The sequence below is a fragment of the Peromyscus californicus genome, unplaced genomic scaffold, assembly GCF_007827085.1.
Source record: "Peromyscus californicus insignis strain IS unplaced genomic scaffold, ASM782708v3 Scaffold_2__1_contigs__length_46816999, whole genome shotgun sequence".
Lineage (NCBI taxonomy): Eukaryota > Metazoa > Chordata > Mammalia > Rodentia > Cricetidae > Peromyscus > Peromyscus californicus.
In genome coordinates, this window is record NW_026294540.1 from 26113127 (window position 1) to 26129480 (window position 16354).

At 50.3% G+C, this 16354-nt stretch overlaps 1 protein-coding gene across 4 annotated transcripts in view; it reads right to left on the reverse strand.

Moving 5' to 3' along the window:
• Styxl1 (serine/threonine/tyrosine interacting like 1) overlaps positions 1-16328 on the reverse strand; it is a 38952-nt gene extending 22624 nt beyond the window's left edge. For 2 of the 4 annotated variants that reach the window (XM_052753996.1, XM_052753993.1), the window contains exons 1-3: positions 16005-16328; positions 7187-7290; positions 5561-5622 (exon numbers count right to left, since the gene is read on the reverse strand). In XM_052753996.1, coding sequence (XP_052609956.1) covers positions 5561-5622; positions 7187-7289 — 165 coding nt within the window. In that variant the 5' untranslated portion in view covers position 7290; positions 16005-16328. Of the gene's footprint in view, positions 1-5560; positions 5623-7186; positions 7294-16004 lie in introns of all 4 variants that reach the window. The other 2 variants (XM_052753995.1, XM_052753994.1) reach the window with 2 other exon arrangements.
• Positions 16329-16354: the final 26 nt, after the last annotated feature.

The window sequence follows — 16354 nt, forward strand, 5'->3', positions numbered from 1 at the left end:
CTCGAACTCACAGAGATCCTCTGGCCTCTGCCTCCTGAGTGCTGGGATTAAAGGTGTGCACCACCACACCACAGGCCTGAGCCTTGAGGTTCTATAATCCAGCTCATTTCTGGCCTATCCTCTGCTTCCCGATTACGGACAAAATGTGACCTGTTGGCTTCCCTGCCTGCCATCTTGCCTTCCTCACTAAGACAGGACCAAACCCCTCCAACTGTGAGCTCAAGTATCCCCTCCCTCCCCTCCTTCCTGCAATTCTCTTGTCAAGTGTTCTGTCACAGCTGAAGAATGAGAAAAGTAACCAATAAAAGAGTCCTTGAGGTGATGAGCTCACCTGGGGAAGGGATGGGCTCACCTGAGGAGAAGATGAGCTCACCTGAGGAGAAGATGAGCTCACCTGAGGAGTGGATGAGCTCACCTGAGGAGAAGATGAGCTCACCTGAGGAGTGGATGAGCTCACCTGAGGAGTGGATGAGCTCACCTGAGGAGTGGATGAGCTCACCTGAGGAGAAGATGAGCTCACCTGGGGAGTGGATGAGCTCACCTGAGGAGTGGATGAGCTCACCTGAGGAGAGGATGAGCTCACCTGAGGAGAAGATGAGCTCACCTGAGGAGAAGATGAGCTCACCTGAGGAGTGGATGAGCTCACCTGAGGAGTGGATGAGCTCACCTGAGGAGTGGATGAGCTCACCTGAGGAGAGGATGAGCTCACCTGAGGAGTGGATGAGCTCACCTGAGGAGTGGATGAGCTCACCTGAGGAGAAGATGAGCTCACCTGAGGAGAAGATGAGCTCACCTGAGGAGTGGATGAGCTCACCTGGGGAGTGGATGAGCTCACCTGGGGAGAAGATGAGCTCACCTGAGGAGTGGATGAGCTCACCTGGGGAGAAGATGAGCTCACCTGAGGAGAAGATGAGCTCACCTGAGGAGTGGATGAGCTCACCTGGGGAGAAGATGAGCTCACCTGAGGAGAAGATGAGCTCACCTGGGGAGAAGATGAGCTCACCTGAGGAGAAGATGAGCTCACCTGAGGAGTGGATGAGCTCACCTGAGGAGAAGGTGAGCTCACCTGAGGAGAAGATGAGCTCACCTGAGGAGTGGATGAGCTCACCTGAGGAGAAGATGAGCTCACCTGAGGAGAAGATGAGCTCACCTGAGGAGTGGATGAGCTCACCTGGGGAGAAGATGAGCTCACCTGAGGAGAAGATGAGCTCACCTGGGGAGAAGATGAGCTCACCTGAGGAGAGGATGAGCTCACCTGAGGAGAAGATGAGCTCACCTGAGGAGAAGATGAGCTCACCTGAGGAGAAGATGAGCTCACCTGAGGAGAAGATGAGCTCACCTGAGGAGTGGATGAGCTCACCTGAGGAGAAGATGAGCTCACCTGGGGAGAGGATGAGCTCACCTGAGGAGAAGATGAGCTCACCTGAGGAGTGGATGAGCTCACCTGAGGAGAAGGTGAGCTCACCTGAGGAGAAGATGAGCTCACCTGGGGAGTGGATGAGCTCACCTGAGGAGAAGATGAGCTCACCTGAGGAGAAGATGAGCTCACCTGAGGAGTGGATGAGCTCACCTGAGGAGAGGATGAGCTCACCTGAGGAGTGGATGAGCTCACCTGAGGAGAGGATGAGCTCACCTGAGGAGTGGATGAGCTCACCTGAGGAGTGGATGAGCTCACCTGGGGAGAAGATGAGCTCACCTGAGGAGAAGATGAGCTCACCTGAGGAGAAGGTGAGCTCACCTGAGGAGAAGATGAGCTCACCTGAGGAGAAGATGAGCTCACCTGAGGAGAGGATGAGCTCACCTGAGGAGTGGATGAGCTCACCTGAGGAGTGGATGAGCTCACCTGAGGAGAAGATGAGCTCACCTGAGGAGAAGATGAGCTCACCTGAGGAGTGGATGAGCTCACCTGGGGAGAAGATGAGCTCACCTGAGGAGAAGATGAGCTCACCTGAGGAGAAGATGAGCTCACCTGAGGAGAAGATGAGCTCACCTGAGGAGTGGATGAGCTCACCTGAGGAGTGGATGAGCTCACCTGAGGAGAAGATGAGCTCACCTGAGGAGTGGATGAGCTCACCTGAGGAGTGGATGAGCTCACCTGAGGAGAGGATGAGCTCACCTGAGGAGAAGGTGAGCTCACCTGAGGAGAAGATGAGCTCACCTGAGGAGAGGATGAGCTCACCTGAGGAGTGGATGAGCTCACCTGAGGAGAGGATGAGCTCACCTGAGGAGTGGATGAGCTCACCTGAGGAGTGGATGAGCTCACCTGAGGAGAAGATGAGCTCACCTGAGGAGAAGGTGAGCTCACCTGAGGAGAAGATGAGCTCACCTGGGGAGTGGATGAGCTCACCTGAGGAGAAGATGAGCTCACCTGAGGAGTGGATGAGCTCACCTGAGGAGAAGGTGAGCTCACCTGAGGAGAGGATGAGCTCACCTGGGGAGAAGATGAGCTCACCTGAGGAGAAGATGAGCTCACCTGAGGAGAAGATGAGCTCACCTGAGGAGAAGATGAGCTCACCTGAGGAGTGGATGAGCTCACCTGAGGAGAAGATGAGCTCACCTGGGGAGTGGATGAGCTCACCTGGGGAGAAGATGAGCTCACCTAAGGAGAAGATGAGCTCACCTGAGGAGAGGATGAGCTCACCTGAGGAGTGGATGAGCTCACCTGAGGAGAAGATGAGCTCACCTGAGGAGAGGATGAGCTCACCTGAGGAGTGGATGAGCTCACCTGAGGAGAAGATGAGCTCACCTGAGGAGAAGATGAGCTCACCTGAGGAGAAGATGAGCTCACCTGAGGAGAAGATGAGCTCACCTGAGGAGAGGATGAGCTCACCTGAGGAGAAGATGAGCTCACCTGAGGAGAAGATGAGCTCACCTGAGGAGAAGATGAGCTCACCTGAGGAGTGGATGAGCTCACCTGAGGAGAAGATGAGCTCACCTGAGGAGTGGATGAGCTCACCTGAGGAGAAGATGAGCTCACCTGAGGAGTGGATGAGCTCACCTGAGGAGAAGATGAGCTCACCTGAGGAGAGGATGAGCTCACCTGGGGAAGGGATGCGCTCACCTCAGGAGAAGATGAGCTCACCTGAGGAGAAGATGAGCTCACCTGAGGAGAAGATGAGCTCACCTGAGGAGTGGATGAGCTCACCTGAGGAGAGGATGAGCTCACCTGAGGAGTGGATGAGCTCACCTGAGGAGTGGATGAGCTCACCTGGGGAGAAGATGAGCTCACCTGGGGAGAAGATGAGCTCACCTGAGGAGTGGATGAGCTCACCTGAGGAGAAGATGAGCTCACCTGAGGAGTGGATGAGCTCACCTGAGGAGAAGGTGAGCTCACCTGAGGAGAAGATGAGCTCACCTGAGGAGAGGATGAGCTCACCTGAGGAGTGGATGAGCTCACCTGAGGAGTGGATGAGCTCACCTGAGGAGAAGATGAGCTCACCTGAGGAGAAGATGAGCTCACCTGAGGAGAAGGTGAGCTCACCTGAGGAGTGGATGAGCTCACCTGAGGAGTGGATGAGCTCACCTGAGGAGTGGATGAGGTCACCTGGGGAAGGGATGAGCTCACCTGGGAGGGGGGTGACGTCACCTGGGGAGGAGAGAGCTCCCCTGGGGAGCGGATGTAGTCTCACAGTACTAGACTCATCCAGGAACCTAACAGACGTTCTAGAACTCAAGGATTCCTGAGTGGCTGACAGCTCAGAGTGTGGCCTTTACTTGCTCTCAGGGTCCCTTCTGAGCCCGATGCTGTCTGGGCAACCTGGCTATGTGATGCAGAAGTCCCAACAGAGGCATGCAGGAGACAAGTGCCCATGCATTCTGCTTTACAGTATAGCGTTAAGGGCCACAGAAGTCCAGACTAACAAGGATCTCTGGAACTCAAAGGGGAGAAAGCTCACTGGTCTAGAAGCTCAAGAGAACATTCAGGGAGATGCCTGTTGCCTGGTGGGGGTCCTCACATCACATCCTAGCACAGGGAAGCTGAGGCAGGAGGCTCTTGAGCTCTAGGACAGTCTAGGCCACATACCAAGACTCTGGCTAAGAATAAATAAGATAAGGGCCAATGAGCTGCCTCAGCAGGTAAAGGTGCTTGCTGACAAGCTTGAGGACCTGAGTTCAATCCCTGGGACCCACATGTAGAGGTTATCTTCTGATGCCCACATATGTGACATGGCCTGGCCATGCCCAGGTACATACCCACCCACCACAGAGAGAGACGGGAGGCGGGGAGACACACACACACACACACACACACACACACACACACACACACAGATAAGTGTAATAAAAGGGCTGAAGAAGTCACTCAGCAGTTAAGAGCACTTGCTACACTTGAAGAAAACTTGAGTTCGGTTCCCAGCACCTACTTTGAGTGGCTCACATCTGCCTGTAACGCAAGCCCTAGGGGATTCAATGGATCCAATGTCCTCTTCTGGACTCTGCAGGCATCTGCACTCATGCACACACATGTACACACACACACACACACACACACACACACACACACACACTTTTGTTTTTGTTATTCGAGACAGGGTTTCTCTCTGTAGTTTTGGTGCCTGTCCTAGATCTCGCTCTGTAGACCAGGCTGGCCTTGAACTCACAGAGATCTACCTGCCTCTGCCTCCTGAGTGTGCCCAGCTTACACACACACATTTTTTAAAAAAATAATAATGTAATAAAATTTTTAAGAAACATAAGGTGGAAAGTGATAGAAAAGGATAAGTGCCATCCTTTGGCTTACACACACACACACACACACACACACACACACTCACACACAATCACATGATCACATAATATACACAGTTACACAATACACATCATGATTACATAATACACTCACACAACCATAATACACACACGTTACACACACATATACACACAATCACATGATCACATAATTCACACACGATCATGTAATATACATACACGATTATATAATACATTCACACAATCACATAATACACACTCACAGACACACTACACATACACCACACACATACATATACACACAGGCACACAAACATAGACACACACACACAATCATATGATCACAATACATACACGATCGCATAATACACATACACGATTACATAATACACTCACACAATCACATAACACTCACACACAAACAAAAAATGGTAAACAAGGATTGGGAAGTGTGCTGGGTAGAGCGAAGGCCCCTCTCTGGTCACTGGTACGTATGTGCCAACAATCTGTACTGACGACCTACTAGATGCCAGAGGCTAGACCAAGTAGGACCCACCACCAAGCTCACGGCCAAGTCCTGGGGACGGAGACAGCAGTGTCCACAGGCTGTATGGACCTTCATTCCCAGATTACAGCCAGCATGACTTACAACATGCTTACTAATGGCAGGAACAGCGAGTGTCTACCAGGAAGAACTCCAGGGATGTGGGAGGGATCCATGGGACATGCACCACCCCCGCCAACCTGTCCCTCACAGTTGATGCCACCCTCTGGACCCAGGATAAAACCTCCCTGTCCTCCCCACCCTCGCAAGGTCCCCAGGCTGCCTGCTTCTGACTCAGTCTGATACCTTCTTCACTCTAAGGGCAGTGATCACATGGCTCTCGTCATATTGCCTTTTGGATCGAACATCTGGGAAAGAAAAGAGTTGAACTCAGAACAGGAACTGTAAAGGAACACAACACCGGTGGGTAGGTGGGTAACTGTCCACTCAAAACACAGTGTGATCTCAACACCTAGTGTGTATGTGGGGGGGATGGAGACAGGAGGACTGTGAGTTTGAAGCCAGCCAGGGCTACATAGCAAGACTCTGGTCTTCAAATAAATAGTTTCTGCATTTATATGTGCGCTGGAGGATGCCCACATGCCACACACAAGTGGGGGTCAGAGGATAACCTGTGGGGGTCAGTTCTCTCTCTCCACCTTGTGGGGTCCAGGGGCTGGACACATGCCACCAGCCTCGACAGCAAACACCCTTACCCACGGAGCCGTCTCTCCAGCCCTAGACTCTGTCTTAAAACAAAACAAAACAACAGCCTTTAACTCCACCACCTCCACCTCTTCATTTCTCCTTTTTTTCTTCCTTTCTTTTTTCTTTTTCTTTCTTTTTTCCCTCCATCTCTTTGAGACCGAGTCTCACCATGTAAGCCAGGGAGCCTGACAGGTCTTGGTTGCGCTTTCTTGGTGCTGGACCACCGACCTTGATCTAATCTTGAATTACCTTTCTAGCAGCGTGACATTCAACAACAGCACTGTTTCCCTTCGTTTGTACGTGCATGTGTATGGTGTGTATACACAAGCATGTGCACAAGCGTGTGTGAGGGTACAGGTCCATGTGTGTGCACATGCCTGTGTGTCTCCCTCAATTCCTCGACAGGCTGACTCTCTCACTGAACCCAGAGCTCACATTTTACCCAATCAAGTCAACCAGCTTGCCCAGCGTGTCCGTCTCGCCCTCCTGAGTTCTGGGATTACAGGCAGGCTGCCAAACCACCTGACTTTTTTCTAAGTTTTTATTTATGTGCACTGGTGTTTTGCCTCCACGTATATCTGTATGAGGGTGTCAGGTTCCCTGGAATTGGAATTACAGACAGTTGTGAGCTGCCATGTGGGTGCTGGGAATTGAACCCAGACCCTCTGGAAGAGCAGCCAGTGCTCTTAACCACGGAGCCATCTCTCCAGCCCCTCACCTGACTTTTTTTTTTCTTTTTTCTTTTGGTTTTTCAAGACAGGGTTTCTCTGTGTAGCTTTGCGCCTTTCCTGGAACTCATTCTAGCCCAGGCTGGCCTCGAACTCACAGAGATCCGCCTGCCTCTGCCTCCCGAGTGCTGGGATTAAAGGCATGCACCACCACCGCCTGGCCTCACCTGACTTTTATACAGTGCTGGGGACCAAACTCTGGTGTTCATGATTCCATGGCAAGCCCTTTATCTACTGAGCCTAATCACAGGCAGCATTTTGAACCAAACAACAAAACAACTTTCTAACGCCATTCATTGCCCTTCCCAAACCTTTGGCAACCTTCAGAAGGAAGGTGTGCAGGCCACTGTTCTCAACATACCCACTGGCTAACCGTGTGCTGATTCATGTGTGTGTGTGTGTGTGTGTGCGTGTGTGTGCTGGTGTATGTGTTGCGTGTCTGGATGTTGGTGTTGGTATGTGTGTTTAGGTGGGTGCGTTGTTGTTTTCTACTCACCCAGTAAGCAGAGGTAGTTGGGCTCCGCTAATCTGGACAGCTTTGAGACCTGATTCAAGATGTTATAGAGTTCTGTTGGCTCACAGAAGAGCAGCTCGGCCATGCTGCTGGGAAAATGAGAAACCGAATTAAACACTTCAGAAATTGGAAGGGAGTGGCTGGGGCTGTAGTTCAATTGGCCAAGTGCTTGCAAGTGTGTGTAAATCACAACTTATGAATATGCAAATATACTGTATAATATATGAATGCATAAATGTGTATTACTACATATGGAACCACATAATACCAAGTAGGCTATAAACAGTTCCTACTTCATTTGTTCTCTCTCTCTCTCTCTCTCTCTCTCTCTCTCTCTCTCTCTCTCTCTCTCGCTCTCTCTGTGTATGTATGTGTGTGTATGCATACGCTGGGAATTGAGCCTAGGGTCCCTGAATGCTAGACAAATACCCTGCCCCTGAGCTACATCAACAGCTCTCATTTTCCTTATTAACAATTAATTAGCGCCTATTAAGCCAAGCCTTAGAAATAACCAAGGTAAACAAAGCAACCTTATTGAGGTTTCAGTCCAGAGGGAATGCAGATATAGCCACACAACAACCTAAGTAGGAAGTGCACTATAAAAGATGCTATGGACTGGGCAGGACTATTTAGCAAGTGCAAACATTTGCTGTGTATGCCTGATGACCCAAGTTTGTCCCTGGAATCCATGGAAGAAGGAGAGGATGAACTCCCAGAAGTTATCCTGTGATCTCCATGTGCATGCCATACCACACCCACAGCCACACTCACATACACAAATTCATCTTTTAGATTTATTTTCTGAGTCTTTTGCCTCCTGTTTGTATGTGTACCATGTGCGCGCCTGTGCTCAGGGAGGCCTGAAGAGGATGTTGGATCCCCTGGAACTGGCATTATGGACAGTTGTGAGCTACCATGTGGGTGTTGGGAACCTCTGCAAGAGTAACTCATGCTCTTAGCCACTAAGCCATCTCTCCAGCCCCTAATAATTTTTCTTAATTTGGGGTTGAAGAGATGGCTCTGTGGTCGAGTGTGTAGTGCTCTTGCAGATCTTAGTTCATATCCTAATTCCCACATCAGGTGGCTCACAACTGCCCGTGACTCTAGTTTCAGGGAATCTGACACCCTCTTATGGCCTTCACTGATACCTGCACTTACGTGTACATATACCCACACACAGACACACACGCATACACACAGTTTAAAACAAAATAAGTCTTTTAAATGTTTTCATTATGATTTAAATAGGTAATGTCTGCCACAGGCTCACACTTTGAATACTCCTTCCCCAGCTGGGGACCTGGTCAGAGGCTATCTACGGAGTGGCTGCTAAACTGAGACAGGAGGCTGGACAAGATGGAGGAGGAAGGGTGAAGGAGAAGAGAACACTATTCTCACGGAAGCAGGAGCGAGCTGGGTGCATGGGAGGGTTAGGAGCAGTCTGATGTGGGTACAGCTGGAGAGGAACATGAGGCTACCGAACAGCATTGTGGGCTGTGGTAAAGATCTGACATCAAGTGGGAACAGGTGACGTGTACAGAGCTGGCTCTGGCTCGGGTGGGGTGGGCTGCTTGTGGGACACTGAGGCTTGACACACTGTTTCTGGGAGCTACCTTCTAGAAGGTTTGTCAAGGAGATCAACAGGGAAAAGTGGAAGAGAAATTGAGTCCAGGAGAGTAACCTTGCTCAAGACAGCTCCACTTAAGTCACTGATACAAGGCTTTAAGAAAAGCCAATATTAGGCCAGGCGGTGGTGGTGCACGCCTTCAATCCCAGCAATCAGGAGGCAGAGCCTGGTCTACAGTGTGAGTTCCAGGACAGCCAGGGCTACACAGAGAAACCCTGTCTCAAAAAGACAGAAAAGAAAAGCCAATATTTGGGGCTGGAGAGGTGGATCAGCAGTTAAGAGCATTTGTTGCTCTTACAGATGACCTATGGTCAGTTCCCAGCATCCACACAGTGGCTCACAACTATCCGTGACTGCAGTTCCAGGGGAGCCAATGCCTTCCAGCCTCTGTTGGCACCAGGCACGTGTGTGGTACACATAAACATACATGAAGGCAAAACACTCATTCAAATCCAAGAAGCTCTAAAAAGCTGTTTTAAAAGCCAGTATTTTCTTCATCGAAGACTTCAGTGTCCCAGGTCCCCAGACCCAGGATCACTCCTGCAATGGGTCCTTCCTGAGCACAGCCACGCCCTCGGACCGGCCATCCTCTGTATATGCGTGTACTTCTCACACCTGTGGAGGACAGAGGACAACCTGGGGTGCCATGCTTCAGGCTCCTTCCCCATTTGAGAAGGCTCTCTCACTGACCTGGAGAGTCACACAGTAGGCCAGGCTACCTGGCCAGTGAGCCTCCAGGGAACCGCCGGTCTCCACCTCCCATGTCACCATCCCCGGGGTTTCAGGCCTGTGCCACTGTGCCTGGCCACTTTACTTGGGTTCTAAGCTATGCAAACTCATGTCCTGACACTTGAGAGGCAAGCACTTTTATCAGCTGGGCCATCTCCTTAGGCCCTTGTCTGTTCTTCCAGGCAAGGCTTCCCAAGAGGGTGGCATCTTTCCACGGCCTTCTCTTCCTCAGCTCCGATGTCAGGCTCTCTTGGGTCTGAATCTGGGCTCTGCCATTTGCTCTTGGTTGTATTATCTTGGGGGCATAATTAGCTTCTCTATGCCTCAGTCTCTACCTCCATAATGCTGCAGTAACACTGTCCCAAGTAGGGTGTGATGGTGCACATGGGAGGTGGAGTCAGGAGAGTCAGAAGTTCACGGTAATTCCCCAGTATAAGGCAAGTTCAAGACCAACCTGGGCTGCATGAAACCTTGTCTTAGAAAAAAAAATCACATTGAGTTGAGATTCAGAATCACCGGTGTAAGACACAGGACCTCAGGGGTCCTTCTGGATCCTTGAATGTAAGTGGGGTCACTTACATTCCCCACCTCCCACATGCTATCGAGCCTTGACCTCTAGACTCCAGACTCCACTCACATGCCTGCTGGATAGCTCAAGTACACCATGGCCAACATTTTTGTTTTGAGCCGGGGTTTTGCTACAAAGCCAAGGCTGGCCTCAAACTCTAAATCCTCCTGCCTCTGCCTCCCAAGGGCAGGGATTACAGGTATGAGCCACCACACTCAACGGTCCCAAACTATTTTGTGCGTTTGTGTTTATATGTTTTTGTGTGTTAGTGTGTGTGTAGGTCAGGAGTTGATGGCAGGTTGTTTTTGTATCTTATTTTCTGAGACAGCATCTCTCACTGAACCTGGAGTTCATCAATTCAGATAGACTAGCTGGCCAGCTAGCCTCAGCAATCCTCCTGTCTCTGCCTCCCTAGCATTGGGATTATAGACACCTGGCTTTTTTTTCCCCTTAGATTTTAAGTGTGTGTGTGTGTGTGTGTGTGTGTGTGTGTGTGTGTGTGTATACATGTGATGTGGAATAATCCTCTTGTACACTGTAAAGATTTGTCACTTGTATTGGTTTAATAAAACGCTGATTGGCCAGTAGCCAGGCAGGAAGTTCGGTGGGTCAATCAAACTGAGGATGAAGATGGAGAAGATTGGAGATAAGAGAGACTCGAGAGAGCCACCCAGGAAGCAAGATGCCAGAGGACCGGTAAACCACAGCCATGTGGCAATACATAGAATAAATAGAAATGGGTTAATTTAAATGCAAGAGTTAGTTAGCAATAAGCCTGAGCTACCGGACAAGCATTTTGCAATTAATATAAGCTTTTGTGTGTTTATTTGGGACTGGGCGGTTGGGACAGAAAACTCTGCCTCAGTTTATATACATGTATAATCTGGCTGTTTCAATGAGTGCTAGAAATTGAACTCAGGTCTCTAGACTTGGGTGGCAAGTATTTTATCAATTGAGCCATCTCTCCAAGGCCACCCAACCTGCCCAGGCCAAAACTTTTACCACATATATGCCGCACCTCTAATACCTGGTCATCTTCAGTCATGCCAGGCTCCATAGGCAGCACCATTCCCTGCCAAATGATGGGAGACCTCCTGATAGAGACCTCGCTCTCTCCTCCTCCCTCCCATACTATCTATAACGCACCTCCTAACGGAGTCCAAGTTGGTCAGTTCTATCCATCTCTAGTGTTATTATCTGAGCCCAAATATCATCAGGGGATGCTGATTTAATTGCTGCCCAGCAGGGCTTCTTGCCTCCTGCTTTTCCCTGTCTTGTTACTGTGCTTTGCTGTGAAATGGCCCCCATAGGCCTACACACTTGAACACCTGGCCCCAGCCAGTGGCACTGTTTTAGAACCTTTAGGCTCCTGGTCTACATAGTGAGTCCCAGGCCTTCCAGGGCTACATAGTGAGACCCTGTCTCAAGAAACAAAACAAAAGTAGACACCATCTAAGAATGACAACTGAGGATGCCCTCTGACCTCTACATGCACACACACACACACACACACACACACGTTTACCCCAAAGGGGCAGAGGACCAATCAACACTGGTGGAAGATGAGAAACCGTGGGCTATGGCTTTGAAAACAGACTGGGATGTAACCATGCTCAGCCAGGGGAACTGCAGGCAGGAGATATTCACGAAAGCATTGTGTGGGAAAACGAGTCAGCCCAAACTCCCGTGGGAACTTTCTTGCCCCATCTCTACTTTTAACCCCACTCTACCAACAAGCCACAGTTCACCTGGGGTGGGGAGGAGAACTGAGAAAGAGAGATAAAGAAATAGTGAAGCCAGACCCTCTAGTTCCCAAATGCAGGCGCTTATAGAGAACAGGAAACCCGAGGGGCGTGGTGACGGAGCCTTAATATTGAATTAACTCATAGTTTATTAACTCAGGGAACAGGATGTCAGACTGCTGTCATAAACCTGGTATCCAGGGACAATCCAAATACTGCAACGATTTCAAGAATGGTGAGATGGGTAAAGGTGCCTGCCACCAACCCTGATGACCTGAGTTCCAGTCCCAGGATTCACACAGTGGAAGGAGAGAACAACCTCCCGGGTGTCATGCTGCATAAAGGGAGAGAGAGGGAGGTGCTGCTGGCCTGCTCTATTCGGAAGCTGGCCTCGTCTGTTCAGATCTACATCGAAGAGAGCGGTCCTGAACAAAGGCGCCCTCTTTATATAATTATATATACAACAGAACAGATATGACAACAAAAAGGAGGGAGCCTCTTTTACAGGGGCCCGTAAGGGAGAGAACTTTCTTCTGGCCTTGCTGACACAGAACAGCACACAAAGGCACAGCCAGAAATGGTTACTCTATATTCACATGCTCTTACATATTGCGGGATGAGGGGACATTGCTTTCAATGCCTTACTGCTTCTAGCGCATGGTCATAGACCTGGTCATCACATCTCATACACACAGACACCGTCCTGAGTCAGGGGCATGAAAGAGTCACAAAGGAAAAACAGGAAACATGGTCCAACCGAGGCTGTGCATTCAGCTGAGTGTGAAATTCGTCCCAAGTCCAAAGCAGGGTGGGAGGGATCACAATGTTTTTCTTAGGGGTCGGTTGATTCTGATCAGACTGAGTACATGTGTAAGCAGAATGAGTAATTATAAATGATCTCAAAGCACACTACTAACTTGGTTACAGGCTGGGTTCAAGTTTGATTTTTAATATCATTTGTTTTGTTTTTGTTTTTTTTTTTTGTTTTGTTTTGGTTTGGTTTTTTGAGACAGGGTTTCTCTGTGTAGCTTTGTGCCTTTCCTGGAACTCACTCGGTAATCCAGGCCGGCCTCGAACTCACAGAGATCCGCCTGCCTCTGCCTCCTGAGTGCTGGGATTAAAGGCATGTGCCACCACTGTCTGGCTATCATTAGTTTTGAGACAGGGTTTCAAGTAGCCCAAGCTGGCCTCAAACTCTCTGGAGTCATGGAGTCAAGGATGACCTTGAATTCCTGATCCTCCTCTCCTCCTAAGTGCGGGAAGAGAGGCTGGCACCACCATGCACATGCCCACTTTATGAGGTGCCAAGGGTCCAGCCCCAGACTTCTTGCATGCTAGGCAAGTTCTCTCCCAGCTGATGCACACCTCCAGGCCCCTCCACATCCCTATCATTCACGCCTCAGACCTGGTTAACCACAAACTCTTACCCTCTCTGCCCTTGTGACCTGCCTCTGTACTTCTCTGGTTACCCTCATCTGTCACATCTTAACCATCTCATGTATAGTTTCTCCCCACCACCCCAAATCCCCCAGCCACTCCATTCCCCCTACCCTCAGGTCCAGGGATCCTATGCATTTAAATCAAGCCTTGTTTCCTCCTTAACATGCTTTTGATGGCCTCAAAAGCTCTTGCTGGACACACCCGAAGGAACAAGATCCAAGTTGCTTGGCTAGTTTTCTTGCACCCCGAATCATGTGATGTTTCCAACCTCCTCTAAACTCACTCGGCTCTACCAAAATTCATTGAGGCCTGCTCTCAGAATGGTCTCAAGTCAAACAGAAAAAAGAGATGAGCTCTGTGGGTACAGTGTTTGCCTACCATTCTCAAGGCCCTAGATTCCATAACCAGCACTGCATAAACTGGGTATAGCAGATGCAAACCTGTAATCCCAACACTCTGGAGTCAGATGCAGGAAGATCAGGAGTTCAAGGCCATCCCCGGCTACAAAGAAAGTCTGAGGACAGCCTGGGGTACATGAAAACCTGCCTTAAAAATAATGGTAACAGCCAGGCAATGGTGGTGCACACCTTTAATTCCAGCATTTGGGAGGCAGAGGCAGGTGGATCTCTGAGTTCAAGGCCAGTGTCTGGTCTATATAGTGAGTTCCAGGACAGCCAGGGCTACCCACAGAGAAACCCTGTTTTGACAACCAAAATAAACAAACACATTAATAATCATAATAACACATAGTTCTTGACCATTAGATGATGTTAGAAAATTAAAGAATTCCCAGAGCACATACTCAGGAGACAAGATCAAGGGCAGGGCTTGTCCAAACGTGTCCATGCCAACAGAAAGAAAGTGTCTCTCTGAATACAGGACTACATTTTCCTGCCTCCTCCTTTCCCTGCCTACATACTTCCCAGTATTGAAGAATCAACGCATGTTGGCTCTCTCGTTCTCCCGTGTGGGTCCTGGTTTGAACTCAGGTTGTCAGGGTTGGCCAGTTCCCCAAAGGCCGGAGAGAACCAGAGGAAGCATACCCAACTCCAAGACTGGGCTGGTAGTTCACCTTATCAACCCAGCAAAGAGGCTGAGGCCAGGGAAGAGAGAGAAAGACAGTCACGTGAGCTCTCATGTGTGGCTGTGTTCTTTAGCTCTCATGCCGTTTGTAACCAACCCCAACACTTGCATTCTGTCACTGTCCCCAGCCAGACTGAGTCACTGATGTGTTACTGTCCTCTACGGAGGTGGCCTATGAAACAACTGCTTCTCAAACCTGAACTGCTGTTGCGTGTGTGCGTGTGCATGTGTGTGTGTGTGTGTGTGTGTGTGTGTGTGTGTGTGTGTGTGCATGTGTGTGTGTCTGGGGATAGAATGCCAGTCAGTACTCTACCACTGAGCTACACCCTAGCCCTCCTTTTCCGTCCTGTTTTGAGACAAGGGCTTACTACCTGACCCAGGCAGGCCTTGAACTTGCTATCATCCCGCGTCAACCTCCAGGAACCTGGGATCACAGACCTGCTCAAGTGGAGCTAGGGTACCGAACTTGTGTTTGATGATTTCACATACGTATGAAGTGTTTGGATCAAAGCCACCCCCATGCCCTCCCATCCAGTTCCTTTCCTATCCCCAGACCCTGAACTTTTTTGTGTGGTTGCTTCAGTTTTTTGTTTTGTTTTGTTTTTTAAACAGAGCTTCATGCTGGTCTCAAATTCACATCAATCCTCCTGCGTGCTAGGATTACTGACCTGAACCATCACACCTAGCTATGGTCTTAAACATCTTTTCACGTGGGTGGCGTGTGCGCATGTGTATGAGCCAGAGGTCAACCTCAGCTGTCATTCTTCGGGTGTTGTCTACTGACCCTTAATTTTACATTTTTATCATATTTAGTTACGTTTATTTTTGCACGCGAATGTAGGTGCCTGCGGAGGTCAGAGGTGATGACTATTCCTGGAGCTAGAGTTACGGGAGGTTATGAGCCACCCGGTTAAGATGCTAGGATCTGAACTCTGCAAGAGAAGCAAGGAAGTGTTCTTAACCACTGAGTCATCTCTCCAGCCCTGATATATTGGGGGATGGTGGAAACGGGGGTTCGAGACAGGGTTTCCCTGTGGAGCCCTGGCTGTCCTGGGATTCATCATATAGTCCAGGCTAGCCTCGAATTCAGAAATTCGCCTGCCTCTGCCTCCCGAGTGCTGGGATTCAAGGCGACCACCGCCCGGCAAACTTAAAAATTTTTTAAAAAGATTTGTGTGTGGTGCGCGCGCGCGCACACACACACACACACACACACGGTTAGGAAGAAAAGAAGGAAGAAGAGCAGGAAGGGGAAGAGCTGTAGAATCGTGTTCCCCCCGCACTGCTGCTGGGATCGAAGGGTAGAGACAAGGACCAAAGCCCGAGTCACAGTCTCCAAACGTTTCCTCCTCCATACCACAGGGTCGTGGTCCTTCCGGCACATCTCCTGCTGCTAAGTCAGTGCTAGGACTTGGTAATCCCAGCAGGGGTGTGTGTGCAAAGCCTGGAAACTCAGCAAGGCTCCGTGCAACTTGTGGGAATGACGGCTCCGTGGGGAAACGCTGCCCACCCCGCTCCGGGACTCAGTCTCCCCAGAACCCCCCTCCAGCCTCGCTCCGGGAGCAGGAAGGCTGGGCCTGGCTGAGGTCAGGGGCTCGGGGGCCGCCTGACCTGCTGCGCGAGCGACTTCGGTCGGGCTCCCCGGCAGGACGTCTGTCTGGAGCCCCACCTAGGAAACGGTTCCGGTAAGGCGCTTCTAAACTAGCGCCTGTCCTCCTGGTCCTCTAGGAGCGCGCTCCACAAGGCCTCCAAACCCCCGGTTGCTAGGGGCGTTCCCGGGATTCCGTCTAACCCACGTGACCGTCCTATAGGGAGATGCAAAGCCTAACGCCGGATCTGGGGCGGGGAGGCGACCATGACCAGACAAGACTTAGCCGAGCCTCTCTCGCGAGATCACGGAAGGGGGCGGAGTCCAAGAGAGGGTTTCTTTCGGGCGACCGGGCGGTGTGACGTCAGACTTC